Below are 18,932 nucleotides of genomic sequence, written 5' to 3' on the forward strand. Positions count from 1 at the left end.
GAGTGATCAGCAGTCTATGGTGGAGGGTGTCATGATGGTGAAAATTAAAGAGGAAGAAGAAGAAACGTATGTGAGGAGTGATCAGCAGTCTATGGTGGAGGGTGTCATGATGGTGAAAATTAAAGAGGAAGAAGAAGAGGCGTATGTGAGGCGTGATCAGCAATCTATGGAGGAGGGTGACATGATGAGGACAAGTAAAGAGGAAGAAGAGGAGACATATGTGAGGAGTGATCAGCAGTGTATGGAGAAGGGTGACATGATGAGGACAAGTAAAGAGAAGGACACAGTTACAGAGGCCAGAAGAGGTTAGTCATCAGCATTATTCTTAACTTATAATTATATTTAAAGTTTTTGGTTTGCACTCAGCAGTTTCCTGGTCGCTGGAAGATGATGTGCAGTGTGACGGCTCCCAGAGGGAGACACTGAACTAGCAAGAAGTAAATAAACCCCACAATACCTGTTCATATAACATTGCTTCCTATACTTTAGCACTGTAAATATACACTTCATATGACATAAACACTTTTACACATTACATCACAAAGCTACTAAACATATACAGGACCATTCCTCAACTTAGCAGTGACCCAGACAGCAATAAAAAACACTGAGGCCCCGTTCACAGCGCGATGTTGTGGTGCAGCCTGAAGGGGGCATCGGAATGCAGAAAGTCACACTGCAATGTTAACCTTCCTGGCGGTAAGCCCGAGCTGAGCTCGGGCTATGCCCCCGGAAGGCACCGCTCAGGCCCCACTGGGCTGATTTGCATAATTTTTTTTTTTTTTGCTCGCAGCTAGCACTTTGCTGGCTGCGTGTGCAATCCGATCGCCGCCGCTATCAGTCGCGCCGCACCTGCCTTCCCCAGACCCCGTGCGCTGCCTGGCCAATCAGTGCCAGGCAGCGCTGTGGAGTGGATCGGAGTCCCCTTTGACGTCACGACGTCGAGGACATCGTTGACATCATCCCGCCCGTCGCCATGGCGATGGGGGAAGCCCTCTAGGAGATCCCGTTTTTTGAAGGGGCTGGGGGGATGCTGCTGAGCAGCGGCTATCATGTAGCGAGACCTTGTCTCACTACATGAAAAAGAAAAAAAAATGCTTTGCTGCCCCCTGGCGGATTTTAATAAACCGCCAGGAGGGTTAAAGGATACCCGAGGTGACAAGTGACATGATGAGATAGACATGGGTATGTACATTGCCAAGCACACAAATAACTAGGCTGTGTTCCTTTTTTTCCTCTGCCTGAAAGAGGTAAATATCAGGTATGTAAGTGGCTGACTCAATCCGGACTCAGACAGGAAGTGACTACAGTGTGACCCTCACTGATAAGAAATTCCAACTATAAAACACTTTCCTAGCAGAAAATGGCTTCTGAGAGCAGGAAAGAGATAAAAATGGTCAATAGTTCATAGATTTTAGCTCTGGCATACTTCAATGAATGTGTCTTTGAGCAACAACAATAAAACAGTTAAAACTTAAAGTAGATTTAAACATAAAATAAAATTATGGAATGTCTTAAAAAGTCATTTTTTAGGAGAAGGAAGATAGATACAATCGTTTTTCATTAGTTAATTTTCGCCTCGGGTGTCCTTAAAATCTATGCCATGTTCAGAGTGCATGTAGTGCGATGCTCTCCAACAGACTGCAGTACTCCAGCGCACAGCATGCAGTGTGTTACCGCATAGCATGGGTTTACACAGAGACAGTGAAGAATACTTTTCATTGCCTATATGCTTCACTAAATGCGACACAAAGGATGCATGATGCGCTGTGTGACTTTTATTTTTGTTCCTTTTGCATTCCTGTTTTTATTATTTGCGTCTTATTGACCATCCCTAATGGAGACATCTGAACATGCTGCTGAATGTCACACACATTGTTACAGAGAGGCGGGGATCACACCTGAGACGCCTTTTCTGCAGGCGTTAGAGAACGCACTTGAGCTGACAGTAGCTGACTGTTGGTAACAGGAATGTCACACACATTGTTACAGAGAGGCAGGATCACACCTGAGACGCCTTTTCTGCAGGCGTTAGAGAAGGCACTTGAGCTGACAGTAGCTGACTGTTGGTAACAGGAATGTCACACACATTGTTACAGAGAGGCGGGATCACACCTGAGACACCTTTTCTGCAGGCGTTAGAGAATGCACTTGAGCTGATAGTAGCTGACTGTTGGTAACAGGAATGTCACACACATTGTTACAGAGAGGCGGGGATCACACCTGAGACACCATTTCTGAAGCCGTTAGAGAACGCACATGAGCTGACAGTAGCTGACTGTTGGTAACAGGAATGGCACACACATTGTTACAGAGAGGCGGGGTCACACCTGAGACGCCTTTTCTGCAGGCGTTAAAGAACGCACATGAGCTGACAGTAGCTGACTGTTGGTAACAGGAATGGCACACACATTGTTACGGAGAGGCGGGATCACACCTGAGACGCCTTTTCTGCAGCCGTTAGAGAACGCACTTGAGCTGACAGTAGCTGACTGTTGGTAACAGGAATGTCACACACATTGTTACAGAGAGGCGGGGATCACACCTGAGGCACCTTTTCTGCAGCCGTTAGAGAACGCACTTGAGCTGACAGTAGCTGACTGTTGGTAACAGGAATGTCACACACATTGTTACAGAGAGGCGGGATCACACCTGAGACGCCTTTTCTGCAGCCGTTAGAGAACGCACTTGAGCTGACAGTAGCTGACTGTTGGTAACAGGAATGTCACACACATTGTTACAGAGAGGCGGGGATCACACCTGAGGCACCTTTTCTGCAGCCGTTAGAGAACGCACTTGAGCTGACAGTAGCTGACTGTTGGTAACAGGAATGTCACACACATTGTTACAGAGAGGCGGGATCACACCTGAGACGCCTTTTCTGCAGGTGTTAGAGAACGCACTTGAGCTGACAGTAGCTGACTGTTGGTAACAGGAATGTCACACACATTGTTACAGAGAGGCGGGATCACACCTGAGACGCCTTTTCTGCAGGTGTTAGAGAACGCACTTGAGCTGACAGTAGCTGACTGTTGGTAACAGGAATGTCACACACATTGTTACAGAGAGGCGGGGATCACACCTGAGACGCCTTTTCTGCAGGCGTTAGAGAACGCACATGAGCTGACAGTAGCTGACTGTTGGTAACAGGATTGGCACACACATTGTTACAGAGAGGCGGGATCACACCTGAGACGCCTTTTCTGCAGGCGTTAGAGAACGCACATGAGCTGACAGTAGCTGACTGTTGGTAACAGGTATGGCACACACATTGTTACAGAGAGGCGGGATCACACCTGAGACACCTTTTCTGCAGGCGTTAGAGAACGCACTTGAGCTGACAGTAGCTGACTGTTGGTAACAGGAATGGCACACACATTGTTACAGAGAGGCGGGATCACACCTGAGACGCCTTTTCTGCAGCCGTTAGAGAACGCACTTGAGCTGACAGTAGCTGACTGTTGGTAACAGGAATGGCACACACATTGTTACAGAGAGGCGGGGATCACACCTGAGACGCCTTTTCTGCAGGCGTTAGAGAACACACTTGAGCTGACAGCAGCTGACTGTTGGTAACAGGAATGTCACACACATTGTTACAGAGAGGCGGGATCACACCTGAGACGCCTTTTCTGCAGGCGTTAGAGAACGCACTTGAGCTGACAGCAGCTGACTGTTGGTAACAGGAATAGCACACACATTGTTACAGAGAGGCGGGGTCACACCTGAGACGCCTTTTCTGCAGCCGTTAGAGAACGCACTTGAGCTGATAGTAGCTGACTGTTGGTAACAGGAACGGCACACACATTGTTACAGAGAGGCGGGATCACACCTGAGACGCCTTTTCTGCAGGCGTTAGAGAACACACTTGAGCTGACAGTAGCTGACTGTTGGTAACAGGAATGTCACACACATTGTTACAGAGAGGCGGGGTCACACCTGAGACGCCTTTTCTGCAGGCGTTAGAGAACGCACTTGAGCTGATAGTAGCTGACTGTTGGTAACAGGAATGGCACACACATTGTTACAGAGAGGCGGGGATCACACCTGAGACACCTTTTGTGCAGGCGTTAGAGAACGCACATGAGCTGACAGTAGCTGACTGTTGGTAACAGGAATGTCACACACATTGTTACAGAGAGACGGGATCACACCTGAGACGCCTTTTCTGCAGGCGTTAGAGAACGCACATGAGCTGACAGCAGCTGACTGTTGGTAACAGGAATGTCACACACATTGTTACAGAGAGGCGGGATCACACCTGAGACACCTTTTCTGCAGGCGTTACAGAACACACTTGAGCTGACAGTAGCTGACTGTTGGTAACAGGAATGTCACACACATTGTTACAGAGAGGCGGGGATCACACCTGAGACACCTTTTCTGCAGGCGTTAGAGAACGCACATGAGCTGACAGTAGCTGACTGTTGGTAACAGGAATGTCACACACATTGTTACAGAGAGGCGGGGATCACACCTGAGACGCCTTTTCTGCAGGCGTTAGAGAACACACATGAGCTGACAGCAGCTGACTGTTGGTAACAGGAATGGCACACACATTGTTACAGAGAGGCGGGATCACACCTGAGACGCCTTTTCTGCAGGCGTTAGAGAACACACTTGAGCTGACAGTAGCTGACTGTTGGTAACAGGAATGGCACACACATTGTTACAGAGAGGCGGGGTCACACCTGAGACGCCTTTTCTGCAAGCATTAGAGAACACACTTGAGCTGACAGTAGCTGACTGTTGGTAACAGGAATGGCACACACATTGTTACAGAGAGGCGGGGATCACACCTGAGACACCATTTCTGCAGGCGTTAGAGAACACACTTGAGCTGACAGTGGCTGACTGTTGGTAACAGGAATGTCACACACATTGTTACAGAGAGACGGGATCACACCTGAGACGCCTTTTCTGCAGGCGTTAGAGAACGCACTTGAGCTGACAGTAGCTGACTGTTGGTAACAGGAATGTCACACACATTGTTACAGAGAGGCGGGATCACACCTGAGACGCCTTTTCTGCAGCCGTTAGAGAACGCACTTGAGCTGACAGTAGCTGACTGTTGGTAACAGGAATGGCACACACATTGTTACAGAGAGGCGGGATCACACCTGAGACGCCTTTTCTGCAGCCGTTAGAGAACGCACTTGAGCTGACAGTAGCTGACTGTTGGTAACAGGAATGTCACACACATTGTTACAGAGAGGCGGGGATCACACCTGAGACACCTTTTCTGCAGGCGTTAGAGAACACACTTGAGCTGACAGTGGCTGACTGTTGGTAACAGGAATGGCACACACATTGTTACAGAGAGACGGGATCACACCTGAGATGCCTTTTCTGCAGGCGTTAGAGAAGGCACATGAGCTGACAGTAGCTGACTGTTGGTAACAGGAATGGCACACACATTGTTACAGAGAGGCGGGATCACACCTGAGACGCCTTTTCTGCAGCCGTTAGAGAACGCACATGAGCTGACAGTAGCTGACTGTTGGTAACAGGAATGGCACACACACATTGTTACAGAGAGGCGGGATCACACCTGAGACACCTTTTCTGCAGGCGTTAGAGAACGCACATGAGCTGACAGTAGCTGACTGTTGGTAACAGGAATGTCACACACATTGTTACAGAGAGGCGGGATCACACCTGAGACGCCTTTTCTGCAGGCATTAGAGAACGCACTTGAGCTGACAGTAGCTGACTGTTGGTAACAGGAATGACACACACATTGTTACAGAGAGGCGGGGATCACACCTGAGACGCCTTTTCTGCAGGCGTTAGAGAACGCACTTGAGCTGACAGTAGCTGACTGTTGGTAACAGGAATGGCACACACATTGTTACAGAGAGGCGGGATCACACCTGAGACGCCTTTTCTGCAGCCGTTAGAGAACGCACTTGAGCTGACAGTAGCTGACTGTTGGTAACAGGAATGTCACACACATTGTTACAGAGAGGCGGGGATCACACCTGAGACACCTTTTCTGCAGGCGTTAGAGAACACACTTGAGCTGACAGTAGCTGACTGTTGGTAACAGGAATGGCACACACATTGTTACAGAGAGACGGGATCACACCTGAGATGCCTTTTCTGCAGGCGTTAGAGAAGGCACATGAGCTGACAGTAGCTGACTGTTGGTAACAGGAATGGCACACACATTGTTACAGAGAGGCGGGATCACACCTGAGACGCCTTTTCTGCAGCCGTTAGAGAACGCACATGAGCTGACAGTAGCTGACTGTTGGTAACAGGAATGGCACACACACATTGTTACAGAGAGGCGGGATCACACCTGAGACACCTTTTCTGCAGGCGTTAGAGAACGCACATGAGCTGACAGTAGCTGACTGTTGGTAACAGGAATGTCACACACATTGTTACAGAGAGACGGGATCACACCTGAGACACCTTTTCTGCAGGCGTTAGAGAACACACTTGAGCTGACAGTAGCTGACTGTTGGTAACAGGAATGGCACACACATTGTTACAGAGAGGCGGGATCACACCTGAGACGCCTTTTCTGCAGGCGTTAGAGAACACACTTGAGCTGACAGTAGCTGACTGTTGGTAACAGGAATGGCACACACATTGTTACAGAGAGGCGGGGATCACACCTGAGACGCCTTTTCTGCAGGCGTTCGAGAACGCACATGAGCTGACAGTAGCTGACTGTTGGTAACAGGAATGTCACACACATTGTTACAGAGAGGCGGGATCACACCTGAGACGCCTTTTCTGCAGGCGTTACAGAACGCACTTGAGCTGACAGTAGCTGACTGTTGGTAACAGGAATGTCACACACATTGTTACAGGGAGGCGGGATCACACCTGAGACGCCTTTTCTGCAGGTGTTAGAGAAGGCACTTGAGCTGACAGTAGCTGGCTGTTGGTAACAGGAATGTCACACACATTGTTACAGAGAGGCGGGATCACACCTGAGACGCCTTTTCTGCAGGCGTTAGAGAACGCACTTGAGCTGACAGTAGCTGACTGTTGGTAACAGGAATGTCCCACACGTTACAGAGAGGCGGGGATCACAACTGAGACGCCTTTTCTGCAGGCGTTAGAGAAGGCACTTGAGCTGACAGTAGCTGACTGTTGGTAACAGGAATGGCACACACATTGTTACCAGGGCTGTGGAGTCGGAGTCGGGGCAATTTTGGGTGCCTGGAGTCTAATTAATTTTTAACTGTAATTAAAATAGAAAATATAATAAAATGTTCTATTTCTCAGATAATAGTCATTAAAAATAATGTATATATACAGTAATAGCTGTGCTTAGTCCACAAAAATGAAATAAACCAATCAAAATTAGTTACTTGTGCTGCTTCAAGAAAGCAGTCCCCGTATTTTTAAGGTCAGATATACACATCTGATTGTGACTGTATATATGATGTGTACACAGGAATCTCTTATATATACTAAATAACATCTATGCTGTAAGAATAAATCCTGATGTGTAGCTGTGTCACTAATAGAGATGTTCAATGAGATGGAAATAATTCTGCATTGATGCTGATTTATGCAAATGTATGCATTCCCTTTGCTCATGAAATCAAATAATTTGATATGTTGTTAAAATTTGGTTTGGTGACTACAAATTAAAGGGTACCTGAGACGGATGAAAAGTAAAGTTTTATACATACCTGGGGCTTCCTCCAGCCCCCTTCATGCCAATCAGTCTCTTGCTGTCCTCCACCACCTATATCTTCTGCTAGGAGTCCTGGTAATTCAGCCAGCCAGCGCAGTCCAGCCACGTGCTGCTCCCACAGCCTGGAACATTCTGCACCTGCGCAATAGTGCTGCACAGGTGTAGTATGTAGTAGGTGTAGGAGTGTGTGCATGCGCACTATGCCAGACTGGCTCAAGTACCTGGACTCATAGCAGAAGATCCAGGTGGTGGAGGAGAACAACGAGGGACTGATTATCCTGAAGGCGGCTGGAGGAAGCCCCAGGTATGTATAAAACTTTAATTTCATCTGTCTCAGGTTTACTTTGTTACACAGTAGTACTATACTCTACATATGCACTCCCCACAGAGCTGCAGGGAATCCACTGAGAATGCTGTGCACATTGAACACAGAGGTGTTGTCTGTCACCCATAAACCTTGTTCAGATTGTGCATGAAGAATGTGTAATAGAGGAAGAATCTCCTTATTCCCCTGCAGAGTATCTGCACATCATTCTTACATGTACCCACACTTACATTGCCTAGGGCCTGATCCATGTTCAGATTGTACATGAAGAATGTGTAATAGAGGAAGAATCTCTTCATTCTTCTGCAGAGTACCTGCACATCACTCTTACATGTACCCACAGTCACACTGCCTAGGGCCTGATAGATGTTCTTTGTTCCGGTTTGTACCTTTTACAAGTACTCTTACCAAGGACTAGTTTTAGTCTAAAGGGAATAAATACAGTAGTCTACATATCCTTCTCACTTCAGTTGTCTTGTAAAATTCCTAAGCGTTGGCAGTTAGTCACGAATTTCACGTTACATACTTTTAATCAACAAAATTGTGATATGCAAATTAGAGGAGTCGGAGTCGAGGAGTCAGAGTCGGTGGAATCCTAAACTGAGGAGTCGGAGTCGGTGGATTTTTGGACCGACTCCACAGCCCTGATTGTTACAGAGAGGCGGGGATCACACCTGAGATGCCTTTTCTACAGGCATTAGAGAACGCACTTGAGCTGACAGTAGCTGACTGTTGGTAACAGGAATGTCGCACACATTGTTACAGAGAGGCAGGATCACACCTGAGACGCCTTTTCTGCAGGCATTAGAGAACATACTTGAGCTGACAGTAGCTGACTGTTGGTAACAGGAATAGCACACACATTGTTACAGAGAGGCGGGGATCACACCTGAGACACCTTTTCTGCAGGCGTTAGATAACGCACTTGAGCTGACAGCAGCTGGCTGTTGGTAACAGGAATGTCACACACATTGTTACAGAGAGGCGGGGTCACACCTGAGACGCCTTTTCTGCAGGCGTTAGAGAACGCACTTGAGCTGACAGTAGCTGACGGTTGGTAACAGGAATGTCACACACATTGTTACAGAGAGGCGGGATCACACCTGAGACGCCTTTTCTGCAGGCGTTAGAGAAGGCACATGAGCTGACAGTAGCTGACTGTTGGTAACAGGAATGTCACACACATTGTTACAGAGAGGCGGGATCACACCTGAGATGCCTTTTCTGCAGGCGTTACAGAACGCACATGAGCTGACAGTAGCTGACTGTTGGTAAGAGGAATGTCACACACATTGTTACAGAGAGGCGGGATCACACCTGAGACGCCTTTTCTGCAGGCGTTACAGAACGCACATGAGCTGGCAGTAGCTGACTGTTAACAGGAATGTCACACACATTGTTACAGAGAGGCGGGGATCACACCTGAGACGCCTTTTCTGCAGGCGTTAGAGAACGTACTTGAGCTGACAGTAGCTGACTGTTGGTAACAGGATTGGCACACACATTGTTACAGAGAGGCGGGATCACACCTGAGACGCCTTTTCTGCAGGCGTTAGAGAACGTACTTGAGCTGACAGTAGCTGACTGTTGGTAACAGGATTGGCACACACATTGTTACAGAGAGGCGGGATCACACCTGAGACGCCTTTTCTGCAGGCGTTAGAGAACGCACATGAGCTGACAGTAGCTGACTGTTGGTAACAGGATTGGCACACACATTGTTACAGAGAGGCGGGATCACACCTGAGATGCCTTTTCTGCAGGCGTTACAGAACGCACATGAGCTGACAGTAGCTGACTGTTGGTAACAGGAATGTCACACACATTGTTACAGAGAGGCGGGGATCACACCTGAGACGCCTTTTCTGCAGGCGTTAGAGAACGTACTTGAGCTGACAGTAGCTGACTGTTGGTAACAGGATTGTCACACACATTGTTACAGAGAGGCGGGATCACACCTGAGACGCCTTTTCTGCAGGCGTTACAGAACGCACATGAGCTGACAGTAGCTGACTGTTGGTAACAGGAATGGCACACACATTGTTACAGAGAGGCGGGATCACACCTGAGATGCCTTTTCTGCAGGCGTTACAGAACGCACATGAGCTGACAGTAGCTGACTGTTGGTAACCGGAATGGCACACACATTGTTACAGAGAGGCGGGGATCACACCTGAGACGCCTTTTCTGCAGGCGTTAGAGAACACACTTGAGCTGACAGTAGCTGACTGTTGGTAACAGGAATGGCACACACATTGTTACAGAGAGGCGGGGTCACACCTGAGACGCCTTTTCTGCAGGCGTTAGAGAACGCACTTGAGCTGACAGTAGCTGACTGTTGGTAACAGGAACGGCACACAGTGTGTGAAAAAAAGAACAAAACTGTTTCTGTTCCCTCACGTAACTGCAGATGTCTATAGGAAAGCATTATTTGTGTTTTCACATCACAGCAAAGTGCATGCGGCTCGCACAAGTGTGATCCCTGCCTGATTAAGACATGCATGACACACACACGTTACATGTTTAGGGCCACATCACACGCACAGCGCTTTTCAGATCATTTTCATTTTAAAACATTGCATTAAAATCTCAGTAAAATCGCGGCAAAATAGATCACGATTATTTCGAAAAGTCGCAGTGGCAGCAATTTTACCGCAATTTAATGCAAGACAATGGGAGCATTTTGTTTTTTCAAAACAATCCAAAATGCGCTCTCCAGCCTTACTTCCTAATATCATTACTCACATATATTCACATCAGGGCTTAAAGAGGAACTGTCGCGAAAATCTTAAAATTTAAAATGCAAACAAATAAGAAGTGCATTTCTTCCTGAGTAAAATGAGCCATACATTTATTTTCTCCTATGTTGCTGTCACTTACAGTAGGTAGTAGAAGCATTACTGACCGGTTTTGTGTTAGTCCATCTCTTCATGGGGGATTCTCAGCATGGCCTTTATTCTTTATAAAGACATTCTCTAAAAACGATTAATAAAAAGATGCTAGGGGTCGGAGCGCAACATGGCCGCGTGAGGTTGTGTTTCTCCTGAGCTCCCGGCCACATGATAGAAAAGCACGCTTTTAAAGCTCTTTTTTTCCCTTCTATGACACCCCTGGATGGCATGGCAAGCAACAGTGGACGCAACATACCCAGAACAGCTACCCCCAAAGCGGCTAAGGCTGGTTTCACAGTGCGACGTTAAAGTCCCACGTTACAGCAGCCAGTAACGCAGCCTAACTCACAGCACTGTAAAATCAATGTGCTGTTCACAGTGCCCACGTTGCATTACACAGTAACGCAGCACGTTTACACAAAGTGCTGCATACTGGTACGTTATACTGGGCTAAGCAGCGTTAGACTGCTTGCACATGCTCAGTAATGTTGGAGGAGGAGGTCTCCCCTGGCCAGCCACATGGCTAATTAATATTCACTGCACTGCAGAGACTCCTGGTAGGACTGTAGTGTTGTCCGGATCATGAACGAATCATTCATTTGATCCGGATCTTTTTTTGTGAGTTGAATCATCCGGATCATCACAATGAAAGATTCGGTTCACAGTGGATGTCTGTCTGGAAGAAACAGGAACATACAGAATGTACAGTGCAGGGAAAGTCCTGTCCTGCTAGTCATTTCACCCCCAGTATGCTTCCCTAATAAAATGATTCAAATGATTTGGTTCAAAGATCCGGATCTTTTCAATGATCCGATTCGAATGATCCGAATCCTTAAAAAGATCCGGACTTCCTATCACTAACCTGGAGCGGCTGCTTTGAGAGCTGCATAACGCGGCTCAATCTGACGTCCAACTTCAACACCCCCACGCGTTGCGACCTTAACGTCCCCTAAAACGCAACGTCTTGGTGGGAAAGAGGCCTAAGACATCTAAAGAAATGGTGGAGCACTTTTTTACAACCAAGAACAACGAGGAGCACTGCGGACAAAATGGCCGACACTCCTTTATCGGGCCTCTTTTCAGCTAGCTCTCCGGGCTCGTCAGGGAAGACCCAAACATTAGTAGACCTCTGGGCTTACCTGAAAAGGATGCCCACCTAGGACATGCAGCAGCAGACGGAGCGCATCGTATGCTCCACAAAGGCAGAAATTGCTTCTCTGCGCTCGGACATGACTTTGGTGGTTCAGCGAGTGACGGGCCTAGAGGCGACTCTGAAATCCGAGGTGGCACGCCTTGGCGAAAGCCACGACCGCCAATCCCTATTGCAGAGCGACATGAGGGACCAGATAGAAGACCTCCAGAACCGCAGCCGCCGCAATAATCTGCGGGCAATCAAAGGCCACGATGACGGAGGATCTGCAGCCATCTTTACAGGCCATCTTTAATGAACTCCTCGGCAGACCCGTGGATATCACCATAAAAATGGATCGGGCTCACCGGGCCTTGCACTCGATGCCAAAGAACTCGGAACCCCCGAGGGATGTGACTTGCAGGATACACGACTACTCCATGAAATACCGCATCATGGCAGCAGCACGTGAGGCAGGCACGGTGGATTTTGATGGCGCCACCATTTCACTATATCAAGATGTTGCTCCCTTCACTGTGGCGCAGAGGCGTGCCCTGAATCCTACCCTGACGGCTTTGCAACAAGCAGGTGCGACCTACAACTGGGGCTTCCCCTTCCAATTGCATGCACAGCTGGGGCCCATCTCCCTCCGACATCCCAGGGACCTCCCTGACTTCTTTAATACTTTGGGGATTCAGCAAGTCGCGGTACCGGAGTGGAACCCTTATAGCCGAGATTTCGCTCTCCCACAAGGAGCACGTCGGGCAGAAGAATCCACAACCTACTCAGGACTCCTCCAAGTTAGTACTGATATTTCTAACTTTACACTCTGTGCCAGGGATGACCTACCCAGTGATGCCCCCCTTATACATTCTGGTTCGCCCTGATTGCAGACCATCTACGGGAGTTTATTCCCCCTAACCCTAGAGATACTTTCCCACCAACTTTGATCGACTCCCACCCCTCCTGGACACTCGGTCTCATGCCTTTTTTTCCAGATCTGATCCTAATCTGCTATACCATAAACACTTATTTCATGTACTTTACTGGAATTTACTTTAAAATATTTTACTTCCAAGACTTTTCCATAACCCTCTGTCCTCAGAACACCTCAAAAGCATGCTCAGCTTATAACCTGTTTCTCCTTTTAATATTCCACCAGGACACTTATGCAGTTCCGCTTTCACAGGTCACTTAATGTGATCCCAGAAGCACCGTGTTGATCACCTAACCTACTATAGGCTTGATTCACAAAGCGGTGCTAACTGTTAGCACGCCTGTGAAAACCCCCTTAGCACGTCTAAACGAGCTTTTCGCGCATAAAACTTTACGCGCGTAAAACTTTACATGCACACTGCACAGAGCGCTCCGCGCGAAGTGCCCATTAAAGCCTATGGGACTTAGTGCGCATAAAACTTTGCGCGCGCAAAGCTAGCGCGCGATCTGATTGAGAGATCCGGTGCTAACCTACTTAGCACCCTGGTTAGCACGTCTAAAGACTTTCGACGTGCTAAGTAGGTTAGCACCGCTTTGTGAATCAAGCCCTATATGTGTAATGATGGACTCTACATTGAATCTCTCAGCAACAAAATAGATTTCCTGATGCTCTCTTACTTGCAGAATATATCAGAATCCTATTAACTTTTCAATATGCTGTGCGCTTGCCGGAGGGCCGAAACACAATTTAATTTCTACTGGTCCCCCAGACCCTTTGATGCATAATAATCTGCAATTAACTTTTACTAAGTCTGAAGAGTTGATATGATTTAATAAGTAGAAAAACCTGATGGAGAATCATAATATTTTTACTAAGTAAATGCATCTATCCTCCCATATTGGGAACTTACTGCTGTTTTCCTGTTAGTGGATTTATCCAATAGATACTGGTTAAACTTGTATATGGATCTAGACCATGTGATCTGAGGGGTAACAGGAGGCGGGACTGGTCATCGTGGTACACATACTCAGTCCGAGGATTATGTATCATCCTACGCTTAACATCTCTCTGATAAGTTTGCAAAGATGTGTGGGATGTCACTGGGGATTGTGGGTCATCCTTTTCTTTCCTATTCTTTTTCCCTTTAATTGCTTCAGTTAGTTAGTAAGTTCTTGTTTCATATGATGCTTACTTCCCCTTTGTCGTCTGTGAGGGATTATACTGTGTATTTAGCCTGGTTCCCACGTGCAATCCCCCGGGTCATAGATTGGGGCCCCCTGGTGGTGAACCCCCCAGCATATTTTCTGAGCAGAAATTTGTGATCTAAACTGATATCCCAATGCTTGAGCGGCTCTGAGCTCCTGAGCATTTATACAAGAGATGCAACGTGTTCCTCACCCTGCCGGGGACCTGCTACCCTGGAGCGCGGATTTGCTTCATTGACCTCTTAACAGCAGGGATGCTCATCCAGATCTCAGGTATCTGGGTAACTCGGGTATCCAACCATTTTTACCCTATCCAGTCGGATCCGGATTCCAGATAGTTGTGCAGATATCCGGATAGCTATCTGCAGATAGTTTCACCACCGACCCGGATACCCGCGGATTTCTCCCAGACACCCGGACCCGGATTACAGGTTCAATAGCAAAAAGGTATTCGGATCCGGGTGGGTATTAAAAAGTACTACCCAAGCATCCCTGCTTAACGGATAATTATTTCTCCACTCTTCTATAATGGTAGAGAGGACTGGCCTAACACGGGTGATGCCCCCCTGGGGAAATTCTTCCCACGAGTGGCAATCTATGGAGCTGTTGCTCCTCTGTCTGTTCTCTATCCCTCTCTTTCCCTCCCTCTTCTCCCCTCTTCTCTCCCTATGCTGATAGGAGCTAACGGTGGAAAATAGTTGCTCTTCTAGCTTCTTCATCCAGTAGAGTGAACTGTTATTGGTGACACCGGAGTGTATGATCCCTTTGGACCTCAGGTGCAGCACTCACACCCATCATTAGCTATATTATCCTGGATTCCCTGTCCGCACACACTGGGCAGACGTGTGGTATTCAATTATTTTGTTATTGGTTATAATAGTTTATGATCATTATTCCCCTTTATGTCGAATTTTAAGGCATTCTCATTGTGTTTTGCTAAAATAACCATTTGGTGACGCTGGCTAAGTCACCATATTCTTGCCTTGTACATTCGAATACATGACACGATGTTATCTCTTTCTAACCCTTTTGTTGTATTTTATAAAAATGATTTAAAAAATAAGTCTTTAAAAAAATAAAATAAAAAGATGCTGGCCAGCCTCCCTGCTCGCTGCACACTATATTGGCAGTTAGATGGAGCAACTGCCAATCACTACGTGCTTTTAAAAATAAAGAAATCCCTGAGAAGCCCCCCATGAGAAGATGGGCTAGTCCAAAACCTGTCACTTCTGTCAGATTTCTACTACCTACTGTAAGTGACAGCAACATAGGAAACAAGTAATTTATGGCTCATTTTACTCTGGGAGAAATGTACTTCTTATTTGTATGCGTTTTCAATTTTAAGATTTTTGCGACAGTTCCTCTTTAAGCCTGGCACACACTTTCAGTTATGATTGCACGTAGTATGACGGTGTACCTGCACAATCTGTTGATAGTATTCAATATCTGTTGACTGTTTTACTACACGGAGGTGAGTGATTGGCCAATCACAATTAAGGGGGTGGACCAGGCTTTCATCATGGACCTGCAACTGCCCCAATGGGCACTACTTTGTTAGTTGTTTCTTTATTGAAGTAGTTGGGAGTGTCTGTAGACGAGTATGGAAGCTGTTGGCGCTGGAACTTCCTCTCTTGTACTGCAGAGGGCAGTCATATCATTTATATGGGGAGACACTGGCAGCATGTGCATTTCCTGTGAGTAAGCGTGACTTCATGAGCCGCACATGCCCAGTGGGAGGAGCTGCTTGTGTATGAAGGAGAGAAGACGTGCAGCAGTCATTCCTGTTACTAGGCATGCGGGGGTCATGAACTTGTGCATGCGCAGCCACAATCCGCTCATTCACATCCACTTCCTGTATACAGGATTCATAACCGCTGTGCCAACCAGGAGTAACACATTGCTGCCATTGTCTCATCAAGCTCTACAATGTAATACTTTCCATGTATGGCCAATAACTGAGATGTAGGGAGGGTCAGTGAGATGCAAATCGCTCCCTAATTTTATGGTAATTGTATGTAACTAATAAGATTTGTCAGGAAATGCATTTGATTTGCTGTGTTTCAAGCCTCATTTATTTGTGTAGATTCAAATCAACTTGGAGTTATCAGCAGCTCACTGACCCTCCATAATGATAATTGCTCCTCCCCTCAGAATTGTCTAACAGGAAGTGATGATGTTTCTCTATTTGCAGGGCGGAGTCCCGGCATCAGGAACCTCTCAGAGACTCGTCGCTCTGTATCCACAGACTGTACAACGGATGATGATGTCGCTGGACAAGAGTCTCCTGCAGATATCCTGGTGACCCCAAATATTCCCCCAGACTCCCCTCACCTGTCTAACCCTGAGGGGCCTCATACCCAGCACAGCTCTCCCCCTGCTGGAGGGTCTTATTCCTGCTCCATGTGTGGGAAATGTTTTATGGGGAAATCACAGCTTGTCAGTCATGAGAGATCTCACACTGATAAGAAGCCCTATTCATGTGCTGAGTGTGGGGAATGTTTTGCAGATAAATCCCATCTTGTCAGTCATGAGAAATCTCACACTGGAGAGAAGCCCTATTCATGTGCTGAGTGTGGGAAATGTTTTTTACACAAATCAGACCTTGTCATTCATGAGAGATCTCACACTGGTGAAAAGCCCTATTCATGTGCTGAGTGTGGGAAAGGTTTTGCAAAGAAATCATGTCTTGTCATACATGAGAGATCTCACACTGGTGAGAAACCCCATGCATGTGCTGAGTGTGGGAAATGTTTTACACGTAAATCAAGCCTTATCATACATAAGAGAGTTCACTCTAGTGTGAAGCCCTATTCATGTTCTGAGTGTGGGAAATGTTTTACCATTAAGTCATATCTTGTCACACATGAGAAATCTCACACTGGTGAGAAGCCCTATTCATGTGCCGAGTGTGGGAAATGTTTTACCATTAAGTCATATCTTGTCAGACATGAGAGACGTCATACTGGTGATAAGCGCTATTCATGTGCTGAGTGTGGGAAATGTTTTGGACAGAAAGGAATCCTTGTCAGACATGAGCAATCTCACGCTGGTAAGAAGCCATATTCATGTACTGAATGTGGAAAATATTTTGCGCAGAAATCTCAGCTAGTTATACATGCAAGGTCTCACACTGGAGAGAAGCCCTATTCATGTGCTGCGTGTGGGAAAGGCTTTAGGAGTAAATTTGCGCTCATCACACATGAGAAATCACACAGTGTTGAGAAGCCCTATTCATGTGCTGAGTGTGGGAAATGTTTTAGCCTTAAATCATATCTTGTCTTACACGAGAGATATCACACTGGTGAGAAGCCCCATTCATGTACTGAGTGTGGGGAATGTTTTGAATTTAAATCACAGCTTGTTATACATGAGAGACGTCACACTGGTGAGAAGCCCTATTCATGTGCTGAGTGTGGGAAATGTTTTACAAAGAAATCAAGTCTTGTCATTCATGAGAGATCTCACACTGGTGAGAAGCCCTATTCATGTGCTGAGTGTGGGAAATGTTTTACAAAGAAATCAAGTCTTGTCATTCATGAGAGATCTCACACTGGTGAGAAGCCCTATTCATGTGCTGAGTGTGGGAAATGTTTTAGCCATAAATCATATCTTGTCTTACATGAGAGATATCACACTGTAAAGAAGCCCTATTCGTGTACTGAGTGTGGGGAAGGTTTTGAATTTAAATCATGTCTTGTCAGACATGAGAGACGTCACACCGGTGAGAAGCCCTATTCATGTGCTGAGTGTGGGAAATGTTTTACCCGTAAATCAAGTCTGGTCATTCATGAGAGATCTCACACTGGTGAGAATTCTCATGAATGAGTCGGGCATTATTGTCACAACTCCCTCAGCACTTCTGCCTGCAAGTTCACTTTGGGAGAAAGGTCTATCGTAACCCCCAGATATTTAACCACTTCACCTCGAAGAACAGTTTTCACCTGTCAGCGCTCCTTCCATTTATGCGCCTATAACTTTATTACTACTTATCACAAAGAAACAATCTATATCTTGTATTTTTCGCCACCAATTAGGCTTTCTTTGGAGGGTACATTTTGCTAAGAATTATTTTATTCTAACTGCGGTTTAACGGGAATAATAAGAAAAAAAAATTGGGAAAATATTGTTTCTCAGTTTTTGGTCATTATAGTTTTAAAATAATACGTGCTACTATTATTAAAATCCACAGCTACAGAGAAATTAATGTGTGCATCAAACACCAAGTGAAAACCTGACAAATCTGGCTTTGCAAATTTGGCCTAATTGGCTAATCACGAGACATAGCTCATGCAAATATGCATTTGCTTTCGCTTGCCAAAGTTTGCAGGGTCTAAAACCAATACCGCAAAGCGGTTTCCCTGCGGGAATTAGTTCATGCTGCATTAGCACTATCCAGGAGCGTGGTTTTAGACCCTGCATATTTTGGCATGCGAAAGCAAATGCATATTTGCATGAGCTATGTCTCGTGATTAGCCAATTAGGCCAAATTTGCAAAGCCAAATTTGTCAGGTTTTACTTGGTTTGATGCACACATTAAATTCTCTGTGTATTATTAAAATTCACACATTTTATTTGTCCCTTTGTGCCGGTTATTTCAACATTAAACATTTTTCCCTAGTACAATGTATGGCACCAATATTTTATGTGGAAATAAAGGTACATTTTTTCAGTTTTGCTTCCATCCCTAATTACAGGCCCATAATTAATAAAATAACAGTACTATATCCTCTTTACATACTTATTAAAGGGAACCTAAATTGAGAGGGATATGGATGTTTCCTT

General features: G+C 46.3%; 1 protein-coding gene across 1 annotated transcript; it reads left to right on the top strand.

Annotated features, from left to right (window-relative positions):
- The first annotated feature begins 32 nt into the window (after positions 1-32).
- Positions 33-18,362, top strand: LOC137535575 (zinc finger protein 84-like). The gene is made up of 2 exons (XM_068257425.1): positions 33-305; positions 16,342-18,362. The coding sequence occupies exons 1-2, from the start codon at positions 35-37 to the stop codon at positions 17,973-17,975; spliced, it is 1,905 nt and encodes a 634-aa protein (XP_068113526.1). The 5' UTR covers positions 33-34; the 3' UTR covers positions 17,976-18,362.
- Positions 18,363-18,932: the final 570 nt, after the last annotated feature.

This window comes from Hyperolius riggenbachi, chromosome 10, assembly GCF_040937935.1.
Source record: "Hyperolius riggenbachi isolate aHypRig1 chromosome 10, aHypRig1.pri, whole genome shotgun sequence".
Taxonomy (NCBI): Eukaryota; Metazoa; Chordata; class Amphibia; order Anura; family Hyperoliidae; genus Hyperolius; species Hyperolius riggenbachi.

Bases quoted from the DNA above. Each gene is read 5' to 3' on its own strand.
- LOC137535575 (XM_068257425.1), top strand. From the start codon at position 35: ATGGTGAAAATTAAAGAGGAAGAAGAAGAAACGTATGTGAGGAGTGAT. The intron at 306-16,341 runs GTTAGTCATCAG...CTCTATTTGCAG, and splicing joins AGTTACAGAGGCCAGAAGAG to GGCGGAGTCCCGGCATCAGG.